A 15180-nucleotide genomic window follows, 5' to 3' on the forward strand; every position below is an offset into this window, starting at 1 on the left:
ACTCACAGCAAGATCTGCATTGCAGACCTGCTCTGGGTATAACGTCCACAGGAAAGACCGCGAGAGCGGAAATGGAGGCGGTCTCGCGTTTATCATACACCACTCTGTGCAATATTATATATTTGATCCTGGCATTGACCGCAGGGACAATGTCTTAGAACGTCAAGGCCTATCTGTCCGGTCAGGCGATGCAAACCTAGAAATCATCAACGTCTACATCCCTCCTACCACCTGTTGCCCCAGTGGATACCGCCCTAATATCAGGGCCTTACTCACTGGCAACAATCGCATTATCTTAGGTGATTTCAATGCCCATCATGATCTATGGCATTCAAACTTGCGGTCGGACAGTAGGGGTGAGATGTTGGCGGATCAAATAGAAGAAACGACGTTCTGTACAATAAACGGAGACGCCCCCACACGTATGGTAGGAAGCTGTCACAGCTCGCCAGATATCTCAATCGTTAGCGCAGAACTCGTAAACTGCGTCAACTGGCAGCCGATGGTAACATTGGCATCCGACCACCTGCCCATACTTATTTCGCTTGAGCGTACCGCCGACTTCATCGTCACCGAAAAACGCATTTTCATAAACTTCAAAAAAGGAAAGTGGGAATTATATAAATCCTTTACAGACAGCCGCTTTGCTGCCCTCCCTATCCCGACTGATGCCCGCCAAGGGGAGCGTGCCTTCCGTAAGGTCATTAAATCCGCCTCGGCACATTTCATTCCCGCCGGGAGAATTCCCGAAATCCGGCCCCACTTCCCGGCGGAGGCCGCAAACTTAGCGAGAGAACGTGACCTTATAAGACAGCCTGATCCAGGCGACCCCCAAATAAGGGATATAAACCATCGTATCAGATTGCTTGTGGATGAACACAAGCGGGCGAAATGGGAGGAGCACCTAAGAGGTTGTAACCTCTCTACCGGTGTGGGTAAACTTTGGTCCACCGTAAAGTCCCTATCGAATCCGACTAAGCACAAAGACAAAGTTTCCATCCCCCAGCGGGTTAGGGGATCAGAATATACCCGCGGTAGGTATGCCTGTCGTAAGAGGCGACTAAAATACCAGTTTCAAGGGGCTGTGTAGCGCAACCTTTCAGGTTGCCAGCGCAATATATAGCTTCTCCAAACCCAATTGTCAACCTCACCTATCCGCGGCGAATCCTGTTTCACTAACAGACGAGGCTCTGGCGACCCCAAGCTCCTCATGGAACTTGGGGGTAGGGAGGGAGGGAATGGCCTGAAGGTTTGATGTGGCCACATAAATCGTTCCCGAGATGGTCGGGCTAGCACCTTAATGATGCTATGGTACCGGAGCTACCGGTTTTGTATCCGGCAAAGGACCATCACATCGATAACACTCCCCAAAGCCTTCGGGGAGCAACCTTATCGCTACAACGACAACAACAACAACAACAAAGTTTCCATCGCCTTTGGCGACAAAGTGCTGTCGGACGCGAAAAAATGCGCGAGCGCTTTCTGCCGACAATATATAATGCATCCTACGGTCGACAAATATAGACGGAGAGCCAATAGACACGCACATAAACACAAATTCAGCGCGTCACCAATCACCATCACCGCTAAAGAGGTTGAGGACGCCATTGGTCGTGCTAAACCATCCAAAGCAGTGGGCCCAGACGGCATAGCCATGCCGATGCTTAAAAGCCTAGGGAAAGAGGGTTTCAAATATTTAGCGCATGTCTTCAATCTGTCTCTTTCCACCTTTGTCATACCTGAGAAATGGAAAATGGCCAAGGTGGTCCAGCTACTAAAGCCTGGGAAACCAGCTAATATAGGTGAGTCGTATCGTCCGATATCTCTCCTATCGCCAGTGGCAAAGACGCTTGAAGCCATTTTGCTCCCTTATTTCCAAGCAAATTTGCAGCTAGCCCCTCATCAGCATGGCTTCAGAAAACTCCATAGCACTACCACCGCGCTAAATGCCATTAGCACCCAGATAAATTGCGGTTTAAATCAATACCCCCACCATAGAACAGTACTCGTAGCGCTAGACCTATCAAAAGCTTTCGATACGGTCAACCATAGCGCTAGACCTATCAAAAGCTTTCGATACGGTCAATCATGGCTCGTTACTGCAGGACCTGGAAGGGTCTACCCTTCCCCCATGTCTTAAAAGGTGGACCGCAAATTATCTGGGTGGTCGGCAGGCATCGGTGCAATTTAGAAACGAAGCATCAGAACTAAGGAGAATTAAAGAAGGGGTGCCACAGGGTGGTGTCCTATCCCCACTTTTGTTTAATTTCTACATATCTAAGCTACCTTCACCACCGGAAGGAGCCACAATCGTTTCCTACGCCGATGACTGCACAATAATGGCCACAGGCCCAGGCCCAAAGATCGATGCGCTATGCAATAAAATAAACGGCTACCTCCCTGATCTCTCCAGTTTTTTCGCCTCGCCTCCTGTTGAATACCCAGAAACCTGGGCATCCCAAAAGACATCTGATTGATGAACCAGCACCGCCTAGGGGCTTAAGGAGTCATCTCCGTAAGCATTTTGAGGAAATACGGCACCTGAGAACCCAGCCGTATGAAGTGAAAAAACACAAGCAGGTGTTTGGTGAACTCCATAAACAGGCGTCGGACCTTTATGCCGGGAATTTCCAGGTGAATCCAGTACTTAACGAAAATTATCCAAAACTTGCGGAAGAGGAACGCATACTCCCCAGGGAAACGCGTGTCACTCTAGCTCAACTTCGTTCTGGATTCTGTAACAGGTTAAACTCTTACCTATCCAGAATCAACCCCGACATACAAAATGTATGCCCCGCTTGCAACGTGTCCCCACATGACACCAACCATCTCTTCAACTGTAATGTGGAACCAACGCCTCTAACACCCCTTTCCTTATGGTCCACCCCTGTTGAAACGGCAAGTTTCCTTGCACTCCCGTTAGAGGATATTGATGACAATTTGTGATCGGTCACGGCTATTAGGTGGGGCGAGCATTGCTACAACAACAACAACGACTTTGTGATCGATCAGCGGAGACGGCGGACTATATCCTCCTGGAATGTGACGCAATCTCAAGACACAAGGCTAAGCTTATGGGTTCATCATGGAAATACTAACTAGTACGAATAACACCACAAAGTTATAGTCAATGAACCATTCTAAAACTGACTAGTATAATGAACGCCACAAAATTGTAGTCAATTAACTACTCATACACTAACTAGTATGAATAACACCACAAAACTATAGTCAATGAACTATTCAAAAAAAAAAGCTGACTAGTATGAATAACTCCATAAAATTCTAGTCAATGAATTAGAATGTTTCCTGACTACTTTGGCTTTTGACTGCAGGGATTAAGAGAGGTGCCTAAACAAAATGCAAGAAAATTAAGTTTTGTTACGGTTTTTAAATCGATGTGACATCTCTATTTTCTTGTACCAGTGCTTCGCGTCTAATAGCAGTGATAACTCACCAATATACTTTAACGAAAATCCACGGCAACTTAAAATTTCAAAATGTTTGGAGACATACAGTACAGTCGGGAAGTATTAGAACAAGATGAAAAGACTTGTTTTTGTCATTTTATCGTATAATTTATTAAAATATTATTCACATATTCACCCTTATCGCGAGTTTTATTTTCACCCGAAAATATTCAAGTTTTTGTTCACCCTATCGCAGAGGGTGGCGAAACAATTGTTCATGTTCGAAAAAGATTTCACCTTATCGGCAACTCTTTGTTCGGGCGAAATGAACAGCAGGAAAACCAAAATTTGTTCACTTATATTTTACAGGCGAACGAGAGGAAAACAAAATGTAATTAATTTTTTGTTTTGAAATTTGATACTCTTATAATTATATATACTTCTATTATTAGAAATAAATCAATAAATAATGCACAATCGAAAGCTGAGCGGAAAAAAGTGAAATTCCTGTATTGCTAAGTATGTAAATTCTATTTTTTCACAACGTATCAGTCGGCCAAGTTATCCATTGTGGACGAAGCAACGGTTCCAAAATGTTGATCACCTCACTGAAACAAGGTTACCTAAGACCCACTTCATGGTCGTTTCCAACGCCTTTCCGTATGCGAAAAAACAAAGACAAGTACTCAACTTTACAATTGGTGGAACTCCAAATTTTTGCTTCAATGGTGGCAAGGAGTTGGTAAGAATAACTAGCAAATATTAGAATGCCAGCCTGTTTAGCCTGTAATATTGGCGAAAGCTAATTGAAAAAAATTAACTTGTTATTCAAAAGTGCTGAAAATAGTAATTTTTAGCTTACAGTGAATCATTTAGCTCCACAGGGTTAGAACTGTCGCTTAATTGCCTCCGAATTGCTTTCACATATATATTCGCCTCGCACTCAATCAATACCAACCTAAGTGCAATACTAATCATTATTTTATTAATTTTTTATTAATATTTTTGTTGTATTTTAAGGAAATATTTGCTTGGTTACAAAATTTACACAATTGTAAGTAAATTATTTGTTCACTGCCAATTCGCAATAGAGCATCAGCTGTTTCGAAGTAACTTTTGTTCGCCCGAAATTGCCGATAGGCGGAAAAAGTTCACCCGAACAAAAGAAATGAAGGCGAACACTTTTCCGCGTGAACTTCGCGATAAGGGTGATCAGCAGTAGTTCTGCACATTCAAAGTAGTTCTATGATCCGTGCGAGAATGTCCTATATATCGCTGGGAGGTGGGACCTTATCAATCAACATTCTGTTAGGTCTAGTTTTAAGAGTTTAACACAAACTTTTTGTTTCTCTGCTATATTTTTATGGGGAGTATTCCCGCTTCGCTGTGTAGGTGATATTTTGGCGACATAGGAATACATCCAGCAAGGCGACCATAACGTAAACGTGTAGCTCACAGGGGGCTGACCAATTGCTTTATATGTAGCTATGACCATTTCTTTGCCTTTACCCAAGTGCTGCCAACAAGGTACGTGCAGATTTTTTATGTTAGAACATAGAGTTGAAACTGTTATTTGTAAATTCAAAGTTGAAATAATTCCGTTTTTTTTAGGAATTTCGGGCATGTTTCAGCAAAATCTAGCATTTTAACTAATCATGTATCGGTTCTTTTAAAATTTTTTCCTGAGTCACGCCAGCTTACTATAATCGTAAAAGAGCGCCCACCGTGGTGTGGTACCTAGAGCTGGATTTGATTCGATTTATGTAGAATCAATAAAAAAAAATCGAGTCGAAAGGATTTATTTATCTTTGCTTTGACATATATAATAGCTTACTTATGTACTTAACCGTTTAACCGTTCGATAAAGCTCGTCAGTTTCTTCCTAGTTTCATAAACTTTGGGAATAATTTTCGGTCCTATTAAGGTGGCAGACACACTATAGCAAACAACAATATTATATATTAAATAATTTATACCTCATTATACCGCTTAAGACTCAAGCCAGCAGACACTTCGTGAAAACACGACCTACGACTTCCGAACGGCTTGGATACTTGATATTACATTTATTGGCAATTTAATACCACAAAAAAAAAATTTAAAGCTGCGTCCGGTTCCGAGAAACGGCAGTGTCTGCTAGCTTAAGACTCAAGCCAGCAGACACTTCGTGAAAACACGACCAACGACTTCCGAACGACTTGAATAATTGATATTACATTTATTGGCAATTTAATAACGCAAAAAAAAATTTAAAACTGCGTCCGGTTCCGAGAAACGGGAGTGTCTGCTAGCTTAAGACTCAAGTCAGCAGACACTTCGTGAAAACACGACCTACAGCTTCCGAACGACTTGGTTAATTGATATTACATTTATTGGCAATTTAATACCACAAAAAAATTTAAAGCTGCGTCCGGTTCCGGGAAACGGGAGTGTCTACTAGCTTAAGACTCAAGCCAGCAGACACTTCGTGAAAACACGACCTACGACTTCCGAACGACTTGGATACTTGATATTACATTTATTGGCAATTTAATACCACAAAAAAAAAATTTAAAGCTGCGTCCGGTTCCGAGAAACGGGAGTGTCTGCTAGCTTAAGACTCAAGCCAGCAGACACTTCGTGAAAACACGACCTACAGCTTCCGAACTACTTGGATAATTGATATTACATTTATTGGCAATTTAATACCACAAAAAAAAATTTAAAGCTGCGTCCGGTTCCGGGAAACGGGAGTGTCTACTAGCTTAAGACTCAAGCCAGCAGACACTTCGTGAAAACACGACCTACGACTTCCGAACGACTTGGATATTTGATATTACATTTATTGGCAATTTAATACCACAAAAAAATTTAAAGCTGCGTCCGGTTCCGAGAAACGGGAGTGTCTGCTAGCTTAAGACTCAAGCCAGCAGACACTTCGTGAAAACACGACCTACGACTTCCGAACGACTTGAATAATTGATATTACATTTATTGGAAATTTAATACCACAAAAAAAAATTTAAAGCTGCGTCCGGTTCCGAGAAACGGGAGTGTCTGCTAGCTTAAGACTCAAGCCAGCAGACACTTCGTGAAAACACGACCTACGACTTCCGAACGACTTGGATACTTGATATTACATTTATTGGCAATTTAATACCACAAAAAAAAATTTAAAGCTGCGTCCGGTTCCGAGAAACGGGAGTGTCTGCTAGCTTAAGACTCAAGCCAGCAGACACTTCGTGAAAACACGACCTACAGCTTCCGAACGACTTGGATAATTGATATTACATTTATTGGCAATTTGATACCACAAAAAAAAATTTAAAGCTGCGTCCGGTTCCGGGAAACGGGAGTGTCTACTAGCTTAAGACTCAAGCCAGCAGACACTTCGTGAAAACACGACCTACGACTTCCGAACGACTTGGATACTTGATATTACATTTATTGGCAATTTAATACCACAAAAAAAATTTAAAGCTGCGTCCGGTTCCGAGAAACGGGAGTGTCTGCTAGCTTAAGACTCAAGCCGGGAGACACTTCGTGAAAACACGACCTACGACTTCCGAACGACTTGAATAATTTATATTACATTTATTGGAAATTTAATACCACAAAAAAAATTTAAAGCTGCGTCCGGTTCCGAGAAACGGGAGTGTCTGCTAGCTTAAGACTCAAGCCAGCAGACACTTCGTGAAAACACGACCTACGACTTCCGAACGACTTGGATACTTGTATTACATTTATTGGCAATTTAATACCGCAAAAAAAATTTAAAGCTGCGTCCGGTTCCGAGAAACGGGAGTGTCTGCTAGCTTAATACTCAAGCCAGCAGACACTTCGTGAAAACACGACCTACGACTTCCGAACGACTTGGATACTTGATATTACATTTATTGGCAATTTAATACCGCAAAAAAAATTTAAAGCTGCGTCCGGTTCCGAGAAACGGGAGTGTCTGCTAGCTTAATACTCAAGCCAGCAGACACTTCGTGAAAACACGACCTACGACTTCCGAACGACTTGGATACTTGATATTACATTTATTGGCAATTCAATACCGCAAAAACAAATTTAAAGCTGCGTCCGGTTCCGAGAAACGGGAGTGTCTGCTAGCTTAATACTCAAGCCAGCAGACACTTCGTTAAAACACGACCTACAGCTTCCGAATGACGTGCATAATTGATATTACATTTATTGGCTATTTAATACCGCAAAAAAAATTTAAAGCTGCGTCCGGTTCCGAGAAACGGGAGTGTCTGCTAGCTTAAGGCTCAAGCCAGCAGACACTTCCGGAAAACACGACCTACAGCTTCCGAATTACTTGGATAATTGATATTACATTTATTGGTAATTTAATACCGCAAAAAAAATGTAAAGCTGCGTCCGGTTCCGAGAAACGGGAGTGTCTGCTAGCTTAAGACTCAAGCCAGCAGACACTTCGTGGAAACACGACCTACAGCTTCCGAAAGACTTGGATAATTGATATTACAATTATTGGCAATTTAATACCGCAAAAAAATTTAAAGCTGCGTCCGGTTCCGAGAAACGGGAGTGTCTGCTAGCTTAAGACTCAAGTCAGCAGACACTTCGTGAAAACACGACCAAGACTTCCGAACGACTTGAATAATTGATATTACATTTATTGGCAATTTAATACCGCAAAAAAAAATTTAAAGCTGCGTCCGGTTCCGAGAAACGGGAGTGTCTGCTAGCTTAAGACTCAAGTCAGCAGACACTTCGTGAAAACACGACCTACAGCTTCCGAACGACTTGGATAATTGATATTACATTTATTGGCAATTTAATACCACAAAAAAAATTTAAAGCTGCGTCCGGTTCCGAGAAACGGGAGTGTCTGCTAGCTTAAGACTCAAGCCAGCAGACACTACGTGAAAACACGACCTACGACTTGGATACTTGATATTACATTTATTGGCAATTTAATACCACAAAAAAAATTAAAGCTGCGTCCGGTTCCGAGAAACGGGAGTGTCTGCTAGCTTAAGACTCAAGCCAGCAGACACTTCGTGAAAACACGACCTACAGCTTCCGAACGACTTGGATAATTGATATTACATTTATTGGCAATTTAATACCACAAAAAAAATTTAAAGCTGCGTCCGGTTCCGGGAAACGGGAGTGTCTACTAGCTTAAGACTCAAGCCAGCAGACACTTCGTGAAAACACGACCTACGACTTCCGAACGACTTGGATACTTGATATTACATTTATTGGCAATTTAATACCACAAAAAAAAATTTAAAGCTGCGTCCGGTTCCGAGAAACGGGAGTGTCTGCTAGCTTAAGACTCAAGCCAGCAGACACTTCGTGAAAACACGACCTACAGCTTCCGAACTACTTGGATAATTGATATTACATTTATTGGCAATTTAATACCACACAAAAAATTTAAAGCTGCGTCCGGTTCCGGGAAACGGGAGTGTCTACTAGCTTAAGACTCAAGCCAGCAGACACTTCGTGAAAACACGACCTACGACTTCCGAACGACTTGGATACTTGATATTACATTTATTGGCAATTTAATACCACAAAAAAAAATTTAAAGCTGCGTCCGGTTCCGAGAAACGGGAGTGTCTGCTAGCTTAAGACTCAAGCCAGCAGACACTTCGTGAAAACACGACCTACGACTTCCGAACGACTTGAATAATTGATATTACATTTATTGGAAATTTAATACCACAAAAAAAAAATTTAAAGCTGCGTCCGGTTCCGAGAAACGGGAGTTTCTGCTAGCTTAAGACTCAAGCCAGCAGACACTTCGTGAAAAAACGACCTTAGACTTCCGAACGACTTGGATACTTGATATTACATTTATTGGCAATTTAATACCACAAAAAAAAAATTTAAAGCTGCGTCCGGTTCCGAGAAACGGGAGTGTCTGCTAGCTTAAGACTCAAGCCAGCAGACACTTCGTGAAAACACGACCTACAGCTTCCGAACGACTTGGATAATTGATATTACATTTATTGGCAATTTAATACCACAAAAAAAATTTAAAGCTGCGTCCGGTTCCGGGAAACGGGAGTGTCTACTAGCTTAAGACTCAAGCGAGCAGACACTTCGTGAAAACACGACCTACGACTTCCGAACGACTTGGATACTTGATATTACATTTATTGGCAATTTAATACCACAAAAAAAATTTAAAGCTGCGTCCGGTTCCGAGAAACGGGAGTGTCTGCTAGCTTAAGACTCAAGCCGGCAGACACTTCGTGAAAACACGACCTACGACTTCCGAACGACTTGAATAATTGATATTACATTTATTGGAAATTTAATACCACAAAAAAAAATTTAAAGCTGCGTCCGGTTCCGAGAAACGGGAGTGTCTGCTAGCTTAAGACTCAAGCCAGCAGACACTTCGTGAAAACACGACCTACGACTTCCGAACGACTTGGATACTTGTTATTACATTTATTGGCAATTTAATACCACAAAAAAAAATTTAAAGCTGCGTCCGGTTCCGAGAAACGGGAGTGTCTGCCAGCTTAAGACTCAAGTCAGCAGACACTTCGTGAAAACACGACCTACGACTTCCGAACGACTTGGATACTTGATATTACATTTATTGGCAATTTAATACCGCAAAAAAAATTTAAAGCTGCGTCCGGTTCCGAGAAACGGGAGTGTCTCTAGCTTAATACTCAAGCCAGCAGACACTTCGTGAAAACACGACCTACGACTTCCGAACGACTTGGATACTTGATATTACATTTATTGGCAATTCAATACCGCAAAAACAAATTTAAAGCTGCGTCCGGTTCCGAGAAACGGGAGTGTCTGCTAGCTTAATACTCAAGCCAGCAGACACTTCGTTAAAACACGACCTACAGCTTCCGAATGACGTGCATAATTGATATTACATTTATTGGCTATTTAATACCGCAAAAAAAATTTAAAGCTGCGTCCGGCTCCGAGAAACGGGAGTGTCTGCTAGCTTAAGGCTCAAGCCAGCAGACACTTCCGGAAAACACGACCTACAGCTTCCGAATTACTTGGATAATTGATATTACATTTATTGGCAATTTAATACCGCAAAAAAAATTTAAAGCTGCGTCCGGTTCCGAGAAACGGGAGTGTCTGCTAGCTTAAGACTCAAGCCAGCAGACACTTCGTGGAAACACGACCTATAGCTTCCGAAAGACTTGGATAATTGATATTACAATTATTGGCAATTTAATACCGCAAAAAAAATTTAAAGCTGCGTCCGGTTCCGAGAAACGGGAGTGTCTGCTAGCTTAAGACTCAAGCCAGCAGACACTTCGTGACAACACGACCTACAGCTTCCGAATTACTTGGATAATTGATATTACATTTATTGGCAATTTAATACCGCAAAAAAAATGTAAAGCTGCGTCCGGTTCCGAGAAACGGGAGTGTCTGCTAGCTTAAGGCTCAAGCCAGCAGACACTTCCGGAAAACACGACCTACAGCTTCCGAATTACTTGGATAATTGATATTACATTTATTGGCAATTTAATACCGCAAAAAAAATGTAAATCTGCGTCCGGTTCCGAGAAACGGGAGTGTCTGCTAGCTTAAGACTCAAGCCAGCAGACACTTCGTGGAAACACGACCTACAGCTTCCGAACGACTTGGATAATTGATATTACATTTATTGGCAATTTAATACCGCAAAAAAATTTAAAGCTGCGTTCGGTTCCGAGAAACGGGAGTGTCTGCTAGCTTAAGACTCAAGCCAGCAGAGACTTCGTGAGAACACGAGGTACATCTCCTTAACGATTACAATAATTTATACCTTATTGATTGCCTAAATGTTTCGTTGTCCTGAAAAATATTTTCACTATACCAAAAGGAAAAATTTAATTTTATATTTTGCCGACCCTAATAAACATAAATTATAACTTTCGAAACTCAGTGAGTTGCATGTTACTGATTACTCAAAACTTAGCAACACTTAACTTAACTTAGAAGTCTGTTGAATTTTGATTTTCTATGTAAGTTCTAAGTGACGTTTACATTTTGAGATGCCGTTTGTTTGTTTCCATTTCATTTTGACATACACATTGACATTTATTGATTATGATGCCCGAGTGTATGCGCTAAGTGGAGTATAATCGGTGCTATATTGCCAAGTTTACGCCAGGTCAAGTCAAGTCTATGCTTAGTATCAGTGGGGCTACTCTGTATTGCGATGCGAATGGAATTTTTTTCGCATTTGCCTTATCGACACTCTGTAACTCAACTATCGCAACTGACATTTGACATTTTCGGATTTGCTTTTTCCCTTTCGCATTCATTTTTCCCTTTCGAATTGCGTACACTCTGTATCGCGAAAGCGAATGTCAATTGCTCTGTAAATTCGAATCTGTCTTCCTACAACAAAACTCAGTCGCGCGGCAAAAAAATGTAAGTTTTTACCAAAAACTGTGTGCTGTTTTATTTTTTATGTTTATTTAAACACTTAATAAATAGTGTTGTTAATGTTTTTTAGGGAAAAATCTAAAATGAAGCACACGCAACAAAAACAATTCGAAGTGCTCGTGGACTTCATGAAGGCGCATCCCGACTTGTCGAAGGGATTACTAAAGTCCGCGAATGGTCGAAATGCTGCCTCAAATGTGTGGAAGAGGGTAACATCACAGCTAAATGCAGTTGGTCCACCATCACGCGATGTTGCTGGTTGGAAAAAAGTAAGTACTTCTCGGTAGCTATTTATGTACATAGTTAAATGCAAAAAATTTTAGGTGTGGGCTGATTACAAAGTGCATCTAAAATCAAAAATGCGACGCAATAAGACAAGCGTTTCCGGAACTGGTGGGGGTCCGTCGGGGTTTGTGCCGTTAACACACCTAGAAGAAGAAGTAAGTAAGCTATTGAGTGCAGATAAGTCCATGAGCGGAACCATTAGCACCTCGAGGTTTGGTGCTAAGCCAAAGTCGGCTTCAATACAACCGAGGGAGAGTCCGGTGGCGCGACGTGAGAGTCCGGTGGTACGACGTGGGAGTCCGGTGGTACAACGTTGGAGTCCGGTGGTACAACGTGGGAGTCCGGTAGCACGAGCAGACAGTTCCGCCGGGTCGCGGAACTCGTGCTCAGATAATGAACATACAGGCTCAGAAGAAAGCGAGCAAGAAGAGCTTCCCACTTGTTCGAACACCGCCAAAACTCCGCGCAGAAAGCAAAGTCTGTTGGAACATCAAGTGTCGAATCAAATCGAGTACCACAAGCGTTCAACAAATTTGCTGAACGAAATAAACTCGAACTTGATAAACATTTACAGCGAAATGAAAAAAAACACGAGAGCTACAAGAATGCCGACTAAAGCTGGAGAGAGAAAGGTTCCTTTACCAGCAAACAGCAGACAATAAAAAAATTAAGATGAAGCTAACCAAACTAGAACTACAAAAGGAGGTCCTAGCTGTTGAAGCAAGTACCAACGCGTTGATCTCTAGCTCAAAGCGACAGGCACAGTAAACCAAAAGAGGTGTTGTTTCACTATGTATATATACTAATAAGACCGTAACTATTTATAAAAAAATATGTGATTTTACAAACATGATGCTAAATTTAATATTAATTACCAAATAATTAACCAAATGAATATAAAAGACTGTAAGAGTGTATAAACGTATGTGATAATGTGTACAATGTTGAAAGAAAAAGTCAGTACGCTTTATTTAATTTAATGACGTAAATTTATTGAAGTGAATTTAATTTTGATTTAATTGAATGCTTTTATGTTTAATTTAACTAAATATATTTACATATATATATTACATTAAAAAGTGAAAAATATTGTACCTTTTAATTTGAACCATACATACATATATGTATGTATTTACATTAAAAAATGAAAATTAAAAAATTTAAAAAAAATGTACCTTTTAATGCCATCAGTGTATATGTGAACATGTGCGAATTTATTTTAATTTAATATTTTTATGTTTTGTATTCATTTTTTTACATTAAACATGTTTAAATTCACATACATTTGTATACATATGTGTATGTAAAAACTATTTCAAAATACATGAACAAAAATAATTGAGCAATTCATATATTTTATTTCTTTAGTTTGGGTTTCTCGAGTTAACCATATTATTTTTAATTTGTTCCCTAATGTTTTTGGCGATATTTGATAAATTTCGGCTTTCTTGTGCATCGACATTGGCACTTGAAGGGTCATTTCGCTCGAAAACAATGTTTGAAGGATATTCCAGTTTGTATAAAATGCAAATATTATGCAAAGCACAGCATACGTTTAGAATTTGAACCACTTTTTCGGGTGTATAATGCAACTCTCTTGCAGCTAAGAGGCATCTAAACCTGCCTTTTAATACTCCAAAAGTTCGTTCGATTAACGATCTTCCTTTGCCAAACTTATCATTAAAAAAAATTTCGTCAGAGTTCTCGTTTCTGTATGGTGTTAGCAGCCATGGCTCGAGGGGATATCCAGAATCTCCTATAATAAAGTAACATAAGTATGTGGTTAGAAAAACTGGGAAGCAAATCCTCAGGCGAAATACCTAAAGTATGTTAATCTTACCAAGAATTCTCACTCCTCTGTCTCCATTTTCAAAATTCGCCTTTAAGCAAGCACGCTCTGAAGATAGGCTCCAGACGTGGGAATCATGCGAAGCACCTCCAAACCTTCCATCTACTGCCCTTATGCGCATTTTGTGGTCCCAAATCTAAAATATATAAATACATAAATATGTAGTTGCATTTAAATGTGTATTTATAAATACTGCATCACTCTTATCACCATTGCATTAATGCTATGTTTGAGCTTACGGTTAAAATATTGTTACGAATATTAGCAAAACTAAGGAGTGCTGCCAGCTCTAAGCCGATCTAAGCAGTGACGTGAATGCACATCAATAATTCAATCATTATGTATCTACATAAACGAATCAATAATTGCGTCTACACATATGTACACATTCCGACGAGCAACATTTACATACAAGGCAGCGAGAGATGAGATGTCACACACCGATGAATTTACTTATACGCTTATGTGTGTGCGGGAGACTGTAAACTACAAACACATGCATATACCTTATCTGAGTTGTATGAGAAGTATGCAGCGTAAACTATAAAAGCGATGCAGGCGAGTAAGAAGTAATTCAGTTTGATTTGAGTTGTCAAGCAGTTCCGATTAAGACGATATCTAGCGAGCAATAGCAGTATTATTTTGAATAGCAGAGTTTCATTGAGCTATCAATCAGTGTGGTTATTAAGCAAGCTATTCGTTGCACAGTTGAGTGTTATTGTGAAGCACTTTAATAAAGGCCATTTTGCATTACTACAAATTGGAGTTATTTATTCAACAGTTTAGTGATTCGAACTTAGCAGAGGATTGCAAATAAGAGGATTTGCAGAAAATTCGTTACAATTGGTGTCAGAAGAGGAATTGTTGAATAAATTCCGAAGATTGGGAATACAACTTGGACATGGCAAAGTTCAGTGAATTGAAGATCCAGCAACTGAAAAAGGAGTTGGAGAACCGTGGATTAAATACAACCGGCAATAAGATCGAACTTCAAGCACGGCTGCGAGAGGTAATGGAGTCGCAAGGAATTGATGTGGACGAGTTTGTCTTTTATCCTGATGGGGACGAAACAACAACAAAAATTGAAGAGAAAAACGAAACATCGCAGACGGTTACCAGCACAGACTTGAACATGATATTGGCTGCAATATCTGCACAAACATCGACAGTAGCATCAATGTCGTCGCAACTGGCATCCCAACTGGAAGCGCAAGAGGCACGTATAACAGAAATGTCATCGCAAATATC

General features: G+C 40.7%; 1 protein-coding gene across 1 annotated transcript; it reads left to right on the forward strand.

The window, feature by feature from the left end:
• Nucleotides 1–11784: 11784 nt before the first annotated feature.
• On the forward strand, nt 11785–12980 carry LOC137242418 (t-SNARE domain-containing protein 1-like). Its single transcript, XM_067769713.1, has 2 exons — nt 11785–12067; nt 12122–12980. The coding sequence occupies exons 1-2, from the start codon at nt 11858–11860 to the stop codon at nt 12743–12745; spliced, it is 834 nt and encodes a 277-aa protein (XP_067625814.1). The 5' UTR covers nt 11785–11857; the 3' UTR covers nt 12746–12980.
• The last annotated feature ends 2200 nt before the right edge of the window (nt 12981–15180 follow it).

The sequence above is a fragment of the Eurosta solidaginis genome, chromosome 2 (genome assembly GCF_040869045.1).
Source record: "Eurosta solidaginis isolate ZX-2024a chromosome 2, ASM4086904v1, whole genome shotgun sequence".
In the NCBI taxonomy this organism is placed as follows: domain Eukaryota; kingdom Metazoa; phylum Arthropoda; class Insecta; order Diptera; family Tephritidae; genus Eurosta; species Eurosta solidaginis.

Bases quoted from the DNA above. Each gene is read 5' to 3' on its own strand.
- LOC137242418 (XM_067769713.1), top strand. From the start codon at position 11,858: ATGTTTTTTAGGGAAAAATCTAAAATGAAGCACACGCAACAAAAACAA. The intron at 12,068-12,121 runs GTAAGTACTTCT...AAAAAATTTTAG, and splicing joins ATGTTGCTGGTTGGAAAAAA to GTGTGGGCTGATTACAAAGT.